The 19,525-nt window shown below is 44.9% G+C and overlaps 1 protein-coding gene across 1 annotated transcript in view; it reads left to right on the top strand.

Moving 5' to 3' along the window:
• Positions 1-4,346: 4,346 nt before the first annotated feature.
• The window catches only part of LOC140492588 (cohesin subunit SA-2-like), a 55,720-nt gene continuing 40,541 nt past the window's right edge, over positions 4,347-19,525 (top strand). The window contains exons 1-6 of the mRNA XM_072591574.1: positions 4,347-4,515; positions 6,028-6,203; positions 7,033-7,132; positions 12,995-13,120; positions 13,696-13,833; positions 17,493-17,630. Of these exons, the coding sequence (XP_072447675.1) occupies positions 6,040-6,203; positions 7,033-7,132; positions 12,995-13,120; positions 13,696-13,833; positions 17,493-17,630 (666 nt within the window). The 5' untranslated portion in view covers positions 4,347-4,515; positions 6,028-6,039. The remainder of the gene's footprint in view (positions 4,516-6,027; positions 6,204-7,032; positions 7,133-12,994; positions 13,121-13,695; positions 13,834-17,492; positions 17,631-19,525) is intronic.

Here is a 19,525-nt window from a genome sequence, read left to right as displayed (position 1 = left end):
CTTCGGTCTTTGCTCTATGTTAGCATTTTGGTGATGGTGACCACAATTCAGTGAGATTTAAGGGAATTATGGATAACGACAAAGATGGACCAGAAATAAGAGTTCCGAATTGTGGGGAAGCCAATTTTAATCCGGTCACACCAAAGTGGAACTGGGAGTAGGTACTTGTAGGAAAATCCACCTTGGAGCACTAGAAGACATTATAAAGGGGAGTAGTGAGAATGAATGACCAACATATTCCAATAATGCTAAAGGGTGCCTTCCTAAGTGTGGAGAACCCTGCGTGTCAAGGGACTTACAGGATCTGATAAGAAAAGAAAGGAATCTTATAATAGACACTGAAGGCTCAAAACAGCAGATGCCCCAGAGGGGTAAGGAAAATGCTGGAGTAAGAACATACAACAGTACAGTGACAGGCCCTTCGGCCCACAATGTTGTCCCGAACATAATGCCAAATTAGACTAATCCCTTCTGCCTGCCATTTGTCCATTCTTTGCATACCCATGTGCTTACCTGAAAGCCCCTTAAACATCTCTATCATATCTACCTCCACCACCATCCCTGACAGCATCTTCCAGACTCCCGCCACTCGCTGAGTACAAAGATTTTCCCCTCACATTTCCTTTGCATTTTTCCCCCTCTCCCCTTAAATGCATGCCCCCGAGTTTTACATATTTCAACTCTGGGAAAAAAAAATATTCTGACCGTCAACCCTATCTATGAATCTCAGAAGTTTATAGACTTCTGTAAAGTCTCCCTTCAGCCTCCGCCTTTCCAGAGAAAACAACCTTAGTTTCTCTTGCTTCTCCTTATAGCTCATACCCTCTAATCCAGGCAGCATCCTGGTAAACCTCTTCTGCACCCTCCCCAAAGGCTCCACATCATTCCTGTAATGTGCTGACCAGAAGGATAAAAAGAAATTAGGAGAGAAAAGAAGGGACGTTGAAGAAAACACTGTTTGCTAATATTAATGAAAATCCAAAGACATTTTATCAGTATATTTGGGGAATAACCAGGAACAGATGGGCCACTGGACTCGAAACGTTAACTTTGTCTTTCCCTCCACAGATGCTGCCAGACCTGGTAAATTTCTCCAGCAATTTCTGTTTCTGTTTGTTTCAGATCTTCAACATCCACAGTTCTTTGTTTTATTAAAGAGAAAGGCCCATTAGGAACCAAAGTGGCAATCTCTGTGCGAAACTGGAAGATGTAATTGAGGATTCAAGTGAGTACGATGCATCTGTGTTCACTGTACAGAAAGTAGATATGGAAATCAGGGCCAGGTATTCTGATATACTCGAATGAATTGGCATTAGGAATGATGAGGTGTTAGCAGCTTGAGCAGGTTTGAATGTGGATAAGTACCCAGGTAAATACCCTGATGAGATAATTCACTAAAGATCCTCAGACAGCACCTTCTAAACCCATGACCGCTTCCATCTAGAAGGACAAGGGCAGCAGATACATGGGAACACCATCCCCTGCAACCCCACTCCGAGCCACTCACCATCCTTCTTGGAAATATGTCAGTCATTCTTTCACTGTCGCTGGGTCAGAATCCTGGGGGCTGCAGCGGTTCAAGAAGGTAGCTCACCACCACCATCTAGAGATGGACAATCAATGTTGGGCCCAGCCAGTGACACCCACATTGCACAAGTGAATATACATAAAAATGATGTACCCCACACTGCAGTGAGGGGCAAGGGAGGTGTTTGCAGGAGCTCTGCCATTCAGTTTTAAGTCGTCTGTGCCACATTTGGTGTTAGCAATTGGTGTTAAAGTGTTAATTGTTAAAGTGTTATTGTTAATTGTTTAAGTAAACAATTGTTAAAGTGCACTTGAGAATGTAACTTTTAAAAAAAAAACGTTTTGTGATTTAAGTATGAAACAACTGATACCAATATGGTCATTCTAATCTAGAATTCACCAGTTTCCTCATTTCTCCTTCCCCCGCCTCATCCTAGTTCCAAACTTCCAGCTCAGCACTATCCCCATGACTTGTCCTACCTGCCTATCTTTCTTTCCACCTATCCACTCCACCCTTCTCTCTGATCTGTATCACCTTCATCCCCGTCCCCATTCACCCATTGTACTCTTTGCTACCTACACCCACCCTCCTCCCTGACCTATCACCTTCATCCCCTCCCCCATTCATCTTTTGTACTCTATGCTACTTTGTCCCACCCCCACCCTCCTCTCATTTATTTATCCACCCTGTAGGCACTCTGCCTCTATTCCCGATAAAGGGCTTTTGCCCGAAACATCTACTTTCCTGCTCCTCAGATGCTGCCTGAACTGCTGTGCTTTTCCAGCACCACTCTAATCCAGAATCTCATTTTAAAAGAAGATAGGCTTAACAAACAATTGGGTCTTTTTCAATATATAATTTTAGTTCCAACACAGGAAATTTTTGCTATAAATTCTGTGTCTTACAATCTTATTCTCCACAATCACCTGATGAAGGAGCAGCACTCCAAAAGCTAGAGCTTCCAAATAAACCTGTTGGACTATAGCCTGGTGTTGTGTGGTTTTTAACTATGGAGATAAATGGGATACAGGTCGTTCTGCGATAATGCATGTTGTATTAAGAGAATTCGTTATAACACAACTGATGAATTGAGGACATTGTTTCTAAATCACGACGTTTTAAAGCGTGTGTTGGTTATAACACAATTCTGGCCTCATTAGTTTAAATAGTGCTGCTGTTATGTGACTTTCTTCTAACATAGGATTACATGAGAACGGAACTACCGTGTTATAGTAGAACTGACTGTACTTGCTGGATGTAGGTTTGCTCACTTAGCTGGAAGGTTCATTTTCAGACGTTTTGTCACCCTACTAGGTAACAACTTCAGTGAGCCTCGAAACACTGCTGATGATTCCTGCTTTCTATTTATTTGTATTCCATGAATAGAAAGCAGAAATCATCAACAATGCTTCATCCGGAGGCTCACTGAAGATGTTACCTAGTATGGTGAGGAAACATCTGAAAATGAATCCTTCAGCTCAGTGAGCAAACCTACATCCAGAACCTCAACCTGAGCTACAAATCTTCTCAAAACTCTCTGACTGTGCTTGCTTTCAATATTCAAAGCATGGAATACAAGAGCAAGGAGGTTATAAAGGAACTGGTCACAAATGTCAGTTAGGTCACAGCTGGAGTACTGTGGCCAGTTCTGGTCTCCATGGTATGGGAAATCTGTCACTGCTTTAGAGAAGGTGCTGAGGAGATTCACCAGGAAGTTGCGTGGGATGGAGCAATTCAGCTATGAATCATAGAATCCCCACAGTGTGGAAACAGGCCATTTGGCCCAACAAGTTCACATCAACCTTCTGGAGAGAACCCACCCATACCCATTCCCCTGCCCTACTACTCTACATTTACCCCTGACGAATGTCCTACACACCCCTGATACTATGGGCAACTAGGCATGGCCAATTCACCCTAACCTGCACACCATGCAGACATGGGGAGAATGTGCAAGCTCCATCAGACATTCGCCTGAAGCCAGGTCCCTGGCACTAAGAGGCAGCAGTACGAACCACTGAGCCACTGCGCCGAAAGAATGCTTTTTATTCCCTAGTAGGTAAGGCTGAGGGAGCATCTAAATGAAGTGTACAAAATTATGAGGGGACAAGACCGATTGGATAGGGAGAAACCTCTAGTAGGGGGTTCAATAATCGGGGGACACAGTTTAAAGGTAATAAGCAGAAGGATTTGAGGGGATCTGTTTTCACCCAGTGGGTGAGGACATGAATTGCCAGAGTCCTACTCTCTCATTAGACAGACAGATGACTGTGAGCATGATCTTAACCTCCAGGATCACCTAATAAAGGAGCAGCACTCCGAAAGCTCGTACTTCCAAATAAACCTGCTGGACTATAACCTGGTGTTGTGTGATTTTTAACTTTGTTAAATTTTAGTTAGTCTTTTCAGTAGTGGGACAATTCATTTAAATTGACTGAGTGGAGTATAAAAGATTTAATTTTGAAAGGTGTTTTTTTAGGGGTGAGTGAGTGGGTATAAAAGATTTAATTTTGAAAGGTGTTTTTTTTGGGGGGGAGGGGTAGTGTTAAAGCGGTTAGGCTGTGAAGGGCTATAACAAGTATCCTTCTCTGGACCGGCACAGATCTTATCCCTGAGCCAGTCACAAAAATGGCGGCGGCAGCGGGAATCAGTTTGAAGCCTCTGCCAGTCGCAAAGATGGCGACGACAGTGGAATTAAGCTGGAGCCTCTGCCAGTCGCAAAGATGGCGGCGACAGCGGAACCAGGCTGGAGCTCTGCCAGTCACAGAGGTAGCAGTGACAGCGAAATTGGTCTGAAGCTTCTGCCAGTCACAAAGATGGCGGAAGCCGGTTGGAGGTGAGGCCATTGTTATAACGCTGTGGCGTCATCACGGCAGGTTGGCGCGGAATTCGAGCGCGCGGGAAAGAAGCGGAGTCCCGAAAACAAACCGGGTGACGAACCCAAGTAAATAAAGGTGGGAAAGAGGAATAAAAAGATAGAAACTGGGGTAAGTACATCGAGAAACCGGGGGGTAAAATACAGCCAGAAACAGGGAAACACTGTCAGGGGTAAGAATAGAGAATCTCAGGTTGAGGTGCATTGACCGTTGATAAATTGCCCCAGAGTGTTGGGGGTAAATGTGGCGAGTGGGTCAGTATGGACTTGTTGGGCCGAAAGGCCTGTTTCTACACTGTTGGGAATCTAATCTAAATGCTGCCAGAAAACTGAGGACAAAAATAAAGAGAAAGTGGGAAATACTGTCAGGAAACAGGGGCAAGAATAGAGAATCCTGAGGTAAATACACCCAGAAACTGAGGGTAGAAATATAGAGAAACTGGGAGAAATGCAGTCAGAAACTATAGAGAATCTAATCTAAACTTGGGGTAAAAACACACAAATGGAAATACTGTCGGGGTAAGAAGAGAGAATCCTGAGGTAAATACAGCCCGAAGCAGGTTAAAAATAGAGAAACCGGGGGAAATAGTGAGAATCTGGGGCAAAAATAGAGAACGTGAGGGAAATATAGCCAGAAACCTGCAGTAAAAGTAAGAGAGCTGGAGGGAAGTACTTAGAGAAACTGGCAAAAATGCAGCCAGACAGCTGGGGTAAAAATACGCAAACAGGGAAATACTGTCAGGGATAAGAACAGAGAAACTCAGGTAAATACAGCCAGAAACTGAGGACCAAAATGGAGAGAAACTGGGAAATACTGTCAAGAAACACTGGTAAGATTAGAGAATCCTGAGGTAACTACAGCCAGAAACTGGAGTAAAAATAGAAAAAGAAGTAAATATAAAAATATGTAGTCAGGGTAATAATAGGGAAACAGAGGCAAGTAGAAAACTATATGGTCAGGGCAAAAATAGAGAATCTGACAGAAATACAGCCAGAAACTGGGGGTAAAAATAGAGAAACAGAGCTATGTACAACTATGAACTGGGGTAAAAATAGAGATTCTGAGAGAAATACTGCCAGAAACTGGGGTAAAAAGAGAAACTGTGGGAAATACTGTCAGGAAATAGGGGTAAGACGAGAGAGACTCTGTTGAACATAGCTAGAAACTGAGGACAACAACAGAGAAACAGGTTAATATACAGCTAGAAACAGGGGTAAAAATAGAGAATCTGTGAGGAATACTGCCAGAAACTGGGGTCAAAATAGAAAAACAGGGAAATACTGTAAGGAAACGGGTGAGAGGAGAGAAACTGGTAAATATAGCCAGAAACTGAGGGCACAGATAGAAAAGCTGGGGTAAACAGTGAGAAACTGGGGCAAAAATAGAAAACCTGAGAGAAATACAGTCAGAAACTAAGGGTAAAAGTAAGAGAACTTGGGGGAAATACTGAGAGAAACTGGGGTCAAAATAGAAAACTGAGTGAAATACAGCAGAAATATGAATGGGAGAGGACCTTGAAGGAAGTAGGGGGTGTGAATGGAGAGACGGAGAGGATGTGACAGATGGAGTGGTCCTGACTTTGTTTCACTCTGTCTGTGAATGTGATTACTTTTTGTGTTTCAGCTCTCCGCAGCGATGCCAGTGTTGAGATCGAGGAAAGCCAGCCCTGGCTCTGAGAAACGGGTATGCATGTCTCCGGTGAGCGTTGCTGGGAGTGTCGAATCGCGGTTTTCCAGCCCAACCTATTTCCGCAGGGAGGAGGTGGCGGAGCTATTGATTGGAGATAACCTGGACTCCGAGTAAGTGGCTGTCACCCTGGGGAGGCGGTGGAAGGTTTGTCTGTGATTTACCCATACCATCCTGCTACAGTGTCTCGTTTTCACATGGTGAATTCCCAACCTCTGAATGCCGTGCTCCTGACCAGCCTCATTACATTCCTTGGCAGTTCTGCACTGTGGTTGAGAAACTGAGGTGCTATCCATCTGCTCAGGTGAATGGCACTGTTTGAAGGAGCAGACGGGCTGGACATAAATCCAATGCCTGCTTTGGTTAGTTAACTGGGATACAAGTCACTGTCATCAGGTCCATTCACTTCTGGTTCCATTCCTCTTCCTCACTCTAGCCCAAGATAAAATTGCAGCCTTGGTTTTGCATTTGATCCCAAGGTGAGCTTCCCACCTCATTAATCAGTGTTCTATTTTGACCTCTGTAACATCACTCGCTTTCACCCCTGTCTCCACTCATCTGTTGAAGCTGTCTTCTATGCCTTCATTATCTTTGAACACAAATATTCCAACGCATTCCTGACTGGTCTGCCCTCTGTAAACCTAAGTACATTCAAATCTCAGCTGCCCACGTCTTGACCAAAGGCTGAGCAAGTAGTCAGCCAGTTGTCCTAAGGGATATCAGTGCTTTTGTTTGAGTCCCCGAATGTTGGGAACTCTATACAAAAGGAGTTCTGCACAGGGGCCCTGAAAGCTGTGTGATCTGCTACCAGTGGCATGTGGGATCAGTCCCACATCTTGTCCTTTCCTGTTGTGACTGGCCCTTTATCTGGATCTGTAGCATTGAGAACCGTCTCCGTGCACCAAATCCTTGAGCTCTGACACTCTTCCCATTCTCTCCTAGCAACGTAACAAGTGAATCGGAGTCTGACACTGGCAGCGATTTCGAGGACACTTTGAACAAAGGAAGGAAACAGATGGCCTCTCGTCCTTCCAGGGCCCCAGTAAGTGATTGTGCCCAGTGCAAACCTGGGGGGTGCGGGTGAACTTTCAGCTCTGTGTTGCTATCATTTGGTAATAAATTTCTCTGACCCTACAGGCTTAAGAGTTGTAAAGTCATAGAGCTGTACAGCATGGAAACAGACCCTTAGATCCAACTTGTCCATGCCGACCAGTTAGCCTAACCTAATCTAGTCCCATTTACCAGCACTTGGCCCATATCCCTCCAAACCCTTCCTATTCATATACCCATCCAGATGCCTTTTAAATGTTGGAATTGTACCAGCCTCCACCACTTCTTCTGGCAGCTCATTCCTTACACGCACCACTCTCTGTGTGAAAAAGTTTTCCCGTAGGTCCCTTTTAAATCTTTCCCCTCTCACCCTAAACCTATGTCCTCTAGTTCTAGACTCGCCCGCCTCAGGGAAAAGACTTTGTCTGTTTACCCTATCCATGCCCCTCATGATTTTATAAACCTCTGGAAGGTCACCCCTCAGCCTCTGACACGCCAAGGTAAACAGCTCCAGCCTATTTAGCCTCTCTCTTTAGTTCAAACCTTCCAACCCTGGCAACATTCTTGTAAATCTTTTCTGAACCCTTTCAAGTTTTACAACTTGGAGATGCTGGTGTTGGACTGGAGTGTACAAAGTTAAAAATCACTCAACACCAGGTTATAATCCAACATTTTAAATTGGAAGCACACTAGCTTTCAGAGCATCGTTCTTTCATCATGCCATAGTGGATAGTAAATTCATGTAAAACTCTGAGCTCAAAAACTGCATGAATTCATGTAAAACTCTGTTATCTCACTTTTAAGATTAGAATCAATCTAAATATCATGGCATGAACAGAGAACACAGGGGGCTAACGCCTCCAACATATTGTCTCCGACCCATTGTTAACAGCTAACCTGAGAATGCAACTTTTTTAAAAAAAGTTTTGTGATTTACACATGAAAGAAGTGAAACTATCATGGTATTCAAACAGATGAAAGACTCAACAGACAATCAATTTTTCAATGTATAATTTCAGTTACATTACACTGTAAAGTTTTGCTATAAATTCTGTGTGTTAGGATTGAGCCCTCCACTATCACCTGATGAAGGAGGGATGCTCCGAAAGCTAGTGTGCTTCCAATTAAACCTGTTGGACTATAGCCTGGTATTGTGATTTTTAAGTTTCACAACATCGTTCTGATAGGAAGGAGACCAGCATTGCAGGCAATATTCCAAAAGTGGCCTAACCAACATCCTGTACATCTGCAATATGACCTCCCAACTCCTATACACTTATTTTCTGACCAATAAAGGAAAGCATGTCAGACACTTTCTTCAATATCATGTCTACCTATGACTTTACTTTCAAGGAGCTATGAACCTGCACTCCAAGGTCTATTGATTCAGCAACACTCCCTAGGACCTTACCATTAAGTGTATAAGTCCTGTTAAGGTTTGATTTTGCAAAATGCAGCACCTCACATTTATCTAAATTAAACTCCATCTGCCACCCTCAGCCCATTGACTCATTTGATCAAAGTCCTGATGTCCACTTCTTCGCTGTCCACTACACCTCCAATTTTGGTGTCATCTGCAAACATACTAACTATACCTCCTACGTTCACATCCAAATCATTTATATAAATGACGAATATTAGTGGACCCAGCACTGATCCTTGTGGCACACCACTAGTCACAGGCATCCAGTCTGAGAAGCAACCCTCAACCACCATCCTCTGTCTTCTACCTTCGGGCCAGTTTTGTATCCAAATGGCTACTTCTCCCTTTATTCCGTGAGATCTAACCTTGCTAACCAGTCTCCCATGGGGAAACGTTGTTGAATGCCTTACTGAAGTCCATATGGATCATGTCCACTGCTCTGTCCTCATCAAACCTCATTGTTACTTCAAAAGACTCAATCAAGTTCTGACTTGAAAATGACAGAAATAAATGGAATCAGATTTGAAAGCTTGAGACAAGCACCAAAAGCAATTTGACAATACAGTATATTCGGGCAAAAGTGAGGACTGCAGATGCTGGAGATTGTTCCTGTAGGGTAGCGTGGCCGAGGAGTCTAAGGCGCTGGGTTTAAGCTCCAGTCTCTATCATGGGTGGCACGGTGGCACAGTGGTTAGCACTGCTGCCTCACAGCGCCAGAGAACCTGGGTTCAATTCCTGCCTCAGGCGACTGACTGTGTGGAGTTTGCACGTTCTCCCCGTGTCTGTGTGGGTTTCCTCCGGGTGCTCCGGTTTCCTCCCACAGTCCAAAAATGTGCAGGTCAGGTGAATTGGCCACGCTAAATTGCCCGTAGTGTTAGGTAAGGGGTAAATGTAAGGGTTTGGGTGGGTTACGCTTCGGCGGGTCGGTGTGGACTTGTTGGGCCAAAGGGCCTGTTTCCACACTGTAATGTAATCTAGAGTCGTGCTGGAAAAGGCACAGCAAGTTAGGCAGCATCCGAGCAGCAGGAACATCAACATTTCGAGCAAAAGCCCTTCATCAGGAATGAGGCCGCGAGCCTCGGGGGTGGAGAAATAAATGGGAGGTGGGTGGGGCTGGGGAGAAGGTAGCTGAGAGTGCAATAGGTGGATGGACATGGGGGTAAAGGTGATAAGTCGGAGGGGAGGGTGGAGCGGATAGGTGGGAAGGAAGATTGACAGGTGGGATAGACCGTGAGGATGGTGCTGAGCTGGAAGTTTAGAACTAGGGTAAGTTGGGAGGAGGGGAAATGAGGAAACTGGTGAAGTCCACATTGATGCCATGGGATTGAAGGGTTCTGAGGCAGAAGATGAGATGTTCTTCCTCCAGGCGTCGGATGGTAAAGGAGTAGCGATGGAGCTGGCCCAGGACCTGCATGTCCTCGGAGGAATTGGGAGTGGAAGGGGGAGTCGACATGTTTGGGGCGGTGAGGTTGATTGGTGCGGGTGTCCGAGAGTTGTCCTCTGAAGCGCTGTGTGAGTAGATGTCCAGTCTCCCCAATGTAGAGAAGACTGCTTTGGAAGCAATGGATACAGTAAATGACATGTGGAAGTGCAGGTGAAGCTTTGATCGATGTGGAAGGCTTCTTTGGGCCTTGGACGGAGGTGTGGGCGCAGGTTTTGTAATTTCTGCAGTGGTAGGGAACGTGCTGGTAGGGGAAGGTGGGCTGTTAGGGGACGTGGACCTGACCAGGTAGTCGCGGTGGGAACAGTCTTTACGGAAAGCGGATAGGGATGGGGAGGGAAATATATCTCTGGTAGTGGGGTCTGGTTGTAGGTGGCGGAAATGTCGGTGGATGATGCGATGTATACGGAGGTTGGTGGGGTGGAAGGGGAGGACCAGGGAAATTCTGTTCTTGTTGTGGTTGGAGGGGTGGGGTTCGAGGGTACAGGGTGTGGATGAGATGCGTTGGAGGGCATTTTCAACCACGTGGGAGTGGAATTTGCAGTCTTTAAAGGAGACCATCTGGTGTGTTCACTGGTGGAACTGGTCCTCTTGGGAGCAAATGCGGCGGAGGAATTGGGAATGGGGATAGCATTTTTGCAGGAGGCAGGGTAGGAGAAGGTGTAATCCAGGTAGCTGTGGGAGTCGGTGGGTTTGTAGAAAATGTCAGGCCAGTGGGTTTGTAGAAAATGAAAGTACGTTCAGCCCACACAGTCAGGCAATGATACAGAGAAATATATGGAGTTGCACAGAGCTGGACAGAACAAGAAGATACTATTTATGGCAAAGAAAGTAAGTCTGGCCACAGGCAAACAAAAATAGGAAATATCAACATAAACTCAACCTTTTGAAACTAATCCCCTTAAACCCTGACATGTACAAGCAGACAGATACAGACAAGCTGTGGTGCTGGGGAAACACAATTTAGTAGTTTGAAGAAGTGTCCCTTTTGCTGCTTTAAGGTTCTTTTGGTTATTTGCAGGTACAGGATGGTTGGCACACATTAGAAGTGACAGGTTCTAGCTAGACAGGCTTTGCTTACTTCATTACAGAGACAGACCTTGTCTTTCTGTGTCCACTCACTCTGTTCACTTGCCCAGCAGCCAGTCAGAGTTGTTATCGTGCTATGACTGTTGGCCTCCACAACTGTTTCTGATTTCACAAACTGATCAGCAGTCAGTCTCTGGGTGAAGCTTCCTCTGCACATGCACACTTGTGCTCTAGTGCCATCTTTGACCTCTCCCCTGACTGTGTGAGCAAAGCAACAGTTTAAATACAACTCACGATGAGGCCCAGTGACAAAAGAACAGAAACTGCGGAGAAACCCAGCAGGTCTGACTGCATCTATGGGGAGAAAGCAGAGTTAACATTCAGTGTGGTGATTCTTCGTTAGAAGTTACTCTTCTATTTTTAAAAATACGGTAACACTCGACACAATCTTTGGTTTAAAACATTCTTTTATCTATTTTGGTACAGAAAACAAAGAAAAGAAACTTCTCTTTTTAAAAAAAAAAGTTGTCCTTACATCTTTGACTCTCGTTCTATCTCTTCCTCTTTAACTTTTTTTCTTTCTCTCTCGCTCACACGCTCTCGCAGAATTTTGGAGATGCAAAGGAATCTAGGAGTTCTGGTGCATGAGGCATAAAAATTAGTGTGTAGGCACAGCAAGTAACTCAGAACGATAATGGAATGCAACGATAGAGTCATAGAAATGTACATCACGGAAACAGACTCTGGTACAACTCGTCCATGCTGGCCAGATATCCTAAATTAATCAAATCCTATTTGCCAACACTTAGCCCGTGTCCCTCTAAACCCTTCCTATTCATAAACCCACCCAGATGCTTTTTAAATGTTGAAATTGTATTAGTCTCCACCACTTCTTCTGGCAGCTTATTCCATACACGCACCACCCTCTGCGTGAAAAAGTTGCCCCTCAGGTCTCTCTTAAATCTTTACCCTCTCAATCTAAACCTATGCTGTCTAGTTCCGGACCTCCACCAATCTAGGGAAAAGACCCTACCTATGCCTCTCATAATTTTATAAACCCGTACAAATGCATCCCTCAGTTTCTCTGGCTCCAGGGAAAATAGCCCCAGCCTATTCACCATCTCCCTATAGCTCAACCCTCCAACCCTGCCAACATCTTTGTAGATCTTTTCTGAACCCTTTCAAGGTTCACAACATTCTTTAAATAGGAGGGAGACCAGAATTGCACACAATCCTTTAGTCCCAGATGAATTCAACATATGAGTATATTGTTGTGCTTAGATTTTGTAGGACGTTGGAGAGAACATGTCTCAAATGTTGTGTGTGGTTTTGATCTCCTTATTTAAGAGGTGAGATACAGAGTGAAGCTACCTGTAAATTTTAAAACTGAAAGTAATGCCTCCTCCATACTGTCGCTATCAAACACTCCCAGGGCAGGTACATCATGGGGGTAGACGCAAAGCTCCCCTTACTTTTACAACTGAAAGTAATGATACTGCCACACTTTCCCTATCAAATACTCCCAGAACAGGCATCTCTCCAATCAAAGTAATGCCCTCACTATTATTTAAAGCTGCCTCTACACTGTCCACATCAAACACTTCCAGGGCGGATATGACATGGGGTGAGGGGTACTGAGAGTGAAGTTTTTTTAAAAATCCTCAGCAAACCTGGGTAGCTGCTGTCCTCGTTCTGCCTGATACCTGCTATGATCTTTGGTCAGCATGTGCAGGGCTGGTAGATGAGTGAGATGGAGTGCACGTTTGGATGCAGACAGCAGGACTTTTGATGAGCTGAACTTCTGAGGTGGCAGCTGGGATGCCAGTCAGGAGGGCGTTGGGATAGGTATGGAATTAACTGAAACACAGGTGGGACCCTTGCTTGTCAATGAGCTGTTTCTGGCCCTGCAGTTGAGGCATTCTGGTGTTAACATTCTACTTTATGTCCTGATGTACTCACAGCCCGCCAAGAGGCCAAAGCATACACCAGTGGAGAAGAAAGTGGCTCCGCAGAAGAGGAACCCTGGCAAACAGCAAAAGCCTAGCCCTGTACAGCAGTCAATGAGCCTGGCAAAGGATGCCCCACAGGTGGGTGTAAGTGATAGCAGGCCTCAGCACTCACCCTTTGACAGGAGACCAATGCTCCCTTGGCGCTGATCCTCTGATGGGAGGGTGCTCCATCAGCACCAACCTTTTTACAAGATGGTACCTTCTAGCACTAACCCTCTGGTGGGACAATGCTCCCTTGGCATGACCCTCCATTAGTTCACTCTGCCCTGCATACCATACTGATTGTTCCAACCTGGATTATTGGCTGGAACGTGTGCGTTGGCAGGAATGTGTGTCAGAGGTGACATTCCTCCCCTCCTTGCTACGGTGCACCTTGCTCATCTCTATTACAGATGCTGCTTTCTAACCCGATTTCTGTACTCTCTATCTCTCAGCAGTTGCCAATAATCCTGGACCCTTAGTGTTTAACTCCTCGTTTTTTCTGTCCCATTCCTTCCGTCGTCGGTTTGGTCTGTAATAGTGATTCTAGTTCATGATGGGCAAGTTAAAGGGTGTCTGAGCCAAATCTAATTCTGCACATATATCGCATCCTTTTTTATGGGTGTGCTTTCAGTATTCAGTGCTTTATTCACATCTTTTTAATCTGTCGACAGTCCTCCAGGAGATCAAGACAAGTGTTGGCAGACAGCAACCAGAAAGTGGTTAAAGACGCTGGTACAGCATGGTTGGACAGTGATCAGGAGGCCAGTAACCTGTCTGTCAGCACCACTCGGTCTCAAAGTGCACAGCAGGTGAGTGTCAGGGACAGGAGGTGGGTATAAGTGTTTGATCCCCTTCGACAGATTCATGTTAGTACTGAGGGAGGCACTTCAGCCTGTCGCATACATGCCAGCTCTCTACCGCAGTCCAACTGGTTCCATTTCCCTGCTCTATACCTGCATGTCTATTGCCCTCAAGGCCTGCTCTAGCAACCCCATAAACTCGAAATTATCGAGGACAAAGCAGCCGACTTGATTGATACACATGCACAAACATTCACTCTTCCAACATCAACACTTAGCAACAGTGTAGTAGCTACAAGATGCTCTGCAGAAGTGCACCGTCTCCTTAGGCAGCAACCTCCAAACCCATGGCACTGCCATCAAGAAGGGTGAGGGCAGCAAATCCGTGGATCACCATCTGCAATTTCTCCTCCAAGCCACTCACTATCCTGATTTGGAAACATTATCACCACTCCATCTCAGGGTCAATCTCTCTCGAAGCAGCATTAGGTATATCTGGACCAAACAGACTGCAGCAGTTGAAAAAGGTAGCTGACTGCCACCTTCTGAAGGGCACTAAGGATGGTGAGTTGTCTTAAGGAATCTTAGAGCTATCTGAGGATGAATGGCCTCCTTCTTCTGGGCTTGCAACCATTCTACATTTCTGAGAAAGCAGTGGGATTCATTTCTAGAGGGATAGAATTAAAAAGTGAAGTGGTTATGTGGAATTCATTGCCACGGAGCGCAGTGGAGGCTGGGACGTTAAATGTCTTCAAGGCAGAGATTGATAAATTCTTAATCTTGCAAGGAATTCAGGGATGCTGCGAGAGAGCAGGTAAGTGGCATTGAAATGCCAATCAGCCATGATTGAATGGCAGAGTGGACTCGATGGGCTGAATGGTCTTACTTCCACTCCTATGTCTTATGGTCTTTTGTCAATTTTTATCATGTTTTTGTGAGGCTGTATATTACAATGGGAAAACAGGACTGTTTAAAAAACATTTTACTCAAGTGAAAACTTCTTCCTATTAGGAAGATTGAACAGGCTGGGTCAGGTTTCCTATACTGGATGACCTGTCAAAAATATTTGGTAGGCTGGACATGGAGGAGATTTTTTTTTTATTGGTAGTGAGATGTATCCTGTGTTCAAGGACTTAGAAGTACTATGATCCCAGTTGATGTTACCACTGGACAAGTGAAATCCCAGATGGGAACCTGTCTTGATAGATCCCACTTTGTCGTGTTGCAGTTTTAACGAAGTGGTCTTGCTGAAACAGAAACACATAATTCTGGAGGTTTTGCTTTATCAATAAAACAAGTTTTTTTTTGTATATTAATTCATGGAAAGTGGGCTTTGCTGACTGGCCAGCATTTATTGACAGTCCCTAGTTGCCCTCGAGAAGGTGGTGGTGAGCTGCCTTCTTGAACAGCTGCAGTCCATGTGCTACAGGTTGACCCACAATGCCTTTGGGAGGGAATTCCAAGATTCTGACCTAGTGATGCTGAAGGAACGGTGATTGATTTCCAAATCAGGATAGTGAGTGGCTGAGAAGGGAAATCAAAGTTAATGTTTCAGATCTGGTGATCCTTGCTCAGACCCTTCTGATTTCTCTTCACAGCTGCTGCCAGACTCGCTGAGATTTTCCAGCAACCTCAGTTTGTGTTACTCGTGGTGTAGCAGCTTTAAAAGGTGATACATCTGCAGGCCTGAATGAGATGTATCCTAGGCTGTTAAGAGAAGCAAGGGAGGAGGTATCATTGGCCCTGACAGTAATTTTTGAATCCGCTCTGGCCACAGATGAGCTACCAGAAGACTGCTAATGTCCCATTGTTAAAAGTGAGAGGAATTGATAGATCAGGAGTTACAGTCCAATCAGTCTAACCTCTGGTGGGAAGTTGTTAAGAGTTCTGAGGGGCATAATATATCATTACTTGGAGAGACACTTCAATCAGGGATTGTCAGCGTGAATTTGTTAAGGGACAGTCATGTTTGACAAATTCAGTCATTATTTTGTGGAGGTAACCAGGAGAGTTGCTGCAGGTGATGCATTTGACGTAGTCCAGCGGACTTCAGCAAAGCTTTTGACACAGCCAGTGGGATCCAAGGCGAGATGGCATGTTGGATCCAAATTGGCTGAGAGGTGGGAAGTAGAGTGATGGTTGGGGGGATGTTTCAGAGACTGGAAGTCTGTTTTCATTGGGGTCCTGCAGGGCTCGGTGCTGGGGCATTTGTTGTTTGTGGTGTACATGATGATTTGGGTATAACTGTAAGGTATTGTGATCAAGAAGATCATGGATGACATGAGAATTGGCAGGGTGGCAAGTAGTGAAGAGGATAGCTGAAAGCTGCAGGAGGATATAATCAGACAGGCCAGCTGGGCAGAGCAATGGCACAGCCCGGAAAAGTGACATAATACACTTGGGAAGGGCTAACAAGGCCAACGATTACAAGTGAAATGTAGGACTCTGGAAAGTACTGAAGATCAGAGTGATCCTGGGTTTGCATTTCTGCAAATCCGTGAAGGTGGCAAGGTAGGTAGGTAAGGTAGTTAAAGAAGGCATGAAATTGATGTGATGGACCAACTGACTGACTTCTGTACTGTAAACCTCTGAGTTTAAAAAATTTGAAATTAAGAGTTTAATAGAACATAGGAACAATACAGCGCAGAATAGGCTCTTCGACCCTCAATGTTGCGCCGACCTGTGAAATATTCTCAGCTCATCCCCCTACACTATCCCAAAATCATCCACGTGCTTATATAAGGATTGTTTAAATCTCTCTAATGTGGCTGAGTTGACTACATTAGCAGGTAGGGCATTCCACGCCCTTACCAGTCTCTGTGTAAAGTACCTCCCTTTGACATCTGTCTTAAATCTATCACCCCTCAATTTGTAGTTATGCCCCCTTGTACAAGCTGACATCATCATCCTAGGAAAAAGACTTTCACTGTCTACCCTATCTAATCCTCTGATCATCTTGTATGTCTCTAACAAGTCCCCTCTTTGCCTTCTTCTTGCCAATGAGAACAGGTTCAAGTCTCTCAGCCTTTCTTCATAAGACCCTCCCTCCAGACCAGGCAACATCCTGGTAAATCTCCTCTGCACCTTTTCCAATGCTTCCACATCCTTCCCGAAATATGGGGATCAGAACTGTACACGATATTCCAAGTGTGGCCACACCAGCGTTTTGTATAGTAAATGATGGCTATGAATCTATTGTCAATGGTTGGAAAAAATACATCCAGTCACTAATGTCCTTTAGGGAAGGAAAATGTCATCCTTACCTGGTCTGGTCTTCACATCCACAGCAATGTGGTTGACTCTTAACTGCCCTCCTGGCAATTAGGGCTGGGTAGTAAATGCTGACCGAGCCAGTGACACCCTCATTCTGTGAATCAATATGTTGAATAGGTGTGAAGTCTTCATCTTGAGCAGCATTGTGGGGTACCTATGTCAAATGGACTGCTTTCGTTCAAGAAGGCAGCTCACCACTGTTTTCTTCAGAGCCAACTAGGGTCGGCCGCCAGACCCAACGACGTCTGTAACCCATGAAATAATTGTTTAAAAATCAGCACGGATGAGTTGGGTCAAAAGGCCTCTTTGTTTACAAACTGCAGGAAGAATGTAATTCTTTTGCGCGTGTTTCAGTCTGCCATGTATACTCACATTCATTCCGGTGTGTTCTCCAGCTCTCGAGATCAAGGCGGGTGCCGGCAAAGAGTAACCCCCAGACAGCGGGGAAAGAAAATGTCTCGATGAACCCGAGCAGTGATCAGGAAACGAGTAATCTATCGGTGAGCGTCAGGCAGCTGAAAAGTATGGCTCAGGTGAGTATCTGAGGTGGAGAAGGCTGATGTTTTCATTGCTTCAGTAAATATTGGGCATTCCATGTTTAGAGATGAATTAGTGGGAGTTTTGTCATTGACAACTCAGAGAATGCTAACTGTTCCTCCCTCACAACGTAAAGCTGGTAATGGCATCACATGCAACCCTTTCCCATCTGCCTTCCCTTTCTCAACTTTGTAATTCAGCCACAAACACACCCCACCTTGTTCGCAATCCTTCTCATAGAGTTGTACCTTCCAGTCCAGACAGCGTCCTAGTAAATCTTTTCTGCACTCTTTCTGGTTTAATAATATCCTTTCTATAGTAGGGCAACCAGAACTACACGCAGAACTCCAAATGTGGCCTCACCAAGTTGATGTTCAGCTGTAATAAAACATCCCAATCCTACACTCTGACTGATGAAAACTAGCATTCCAAAAGCTGCCTTCACTGCCCTATCCACTTGTGACTCCACTTTCAGGGAGCCATGAGCCTGTATCCCAAGATCTCTTTGTTCTGTAACACTCCCCAGGATCCTACCATTAACTGTAAGTCCTGTTCTTATCTAAATACCTCCGTCTGTTATTGCTCAGCCCATTAGCCCAGTTAATCAATATCTCTCTACATTTCCAGATAACCTTCACTGACCACTACCTCACCGATCTTGGCAAACTCACTCCCTAAATTCTAAATCTTTTATATAAATGATGAATAACAGTGGACCCAGCACCGATTCCTATGGCACACCGCTGGTCGAAAGCCTCCAGACTGAAAAAAACAACCCTTTACCACACTTTGTCTTCGACCATCAAGCCAATTTTGTATCCAATTGGCTCGCTTTCCCTGAGATTTAACCTTAACAATTTACCATGTGGTACCTTGTCAAAGGTCTTACTAAAGTCCATGTTGACAATGTCATCTAGTTTCTTGGTCACCCCTTAAGAAAACTTGAATCAAATTCATGAGACACAATTTCCCACGCTGACTATCCCAAATGAGTCCTTGCTTCTCCAAATGCCTGTAGATCCTGTCTCTCAGAATCCCCTCTGACAACTTACCACCGTGGTTGTTAAGCTCAACAGTCTGTAGTTCGCAGGCATTCCTGTGCAGTCTTTCTTAAATAATGGAATAACATTAGCCACCCTCTAGTCTTCAGGCACTTCACCTTTGGCTATCACCGGTACAAATACCTCTGCTGCAATTTCCTCCCTAGCCTCCACAAAGTCCTGGGATACACTTCAGGTCCCAGCACTTTATCTACCTGAATGCATTTTAAGACATCCAGCACCTTCCCTTCTGTAATGTCGACACTCTTTAAGGTATCGCTATTTGTTTATTAAAGTTCCCTAACATCCATACCTTTCTCAACGGTAAATACTGACAAATATTCATTTAGGATTTCACCCTTCCCTTGTGGCTCTGCACACAGGTGACCTTGTTGATCTTTAAGAGGCCCTATTCTCTCCTGTATTACTCTTTTGTCCTTCATGTGCTTCTGGAATCTCTTTGGATTCTCCTTTATCTTATCTGCCAAAGCCATCTCATGTCCCCTTTTAGCCCTCCTGATTTCTCTCTTAAATGTACTCAAGCAACCTCTGTACTCCAAAAGGAATTCATTTGATTCCAGCTGCCTATACATATCATATGCCTCCTTTTTCATCCCAGAGCCTCCAATAATTCTAGTCATCCAGGGTTCCCTACTCTTGCCAGCCTTGCCCTTCACTATAACAGGAGCTTGCTGGCCCTGAACCCTCAGTAACTTACTTTTGAAAGTCTCCCACTTGACAGATGTACCTCTGCCTGAAACAGCCTCCCCCGTCAACCTTTGAAAGTTTCTGTTTTAAGACCATCAGAATTGGCCTTGCTTCAGTTTAGAACTTCAACTTGTGAACCAGAC

Source organism: Chiloscyllium punctatum, chromosome 21 (assembly GCF_047496795.1).
Source record: "Chiloscyllium punctatum isolate Juve2018m chromosome 21, sChiPun1.3, whole genome shotgun sequence".
In the NCBI taxonomy this organism is placed as follows: Eukaryota; Metazoa; Chordata; class Chondrichthyes; order Orectolobiformes; family Hemiscylliidae; genus Chiloscyllium; species Chiloscyllium punctatum.
Note: the sequence above shows the minus strand (reverse complement) of the source record. Positions and strands in the feature narration are given on the sequence as shown.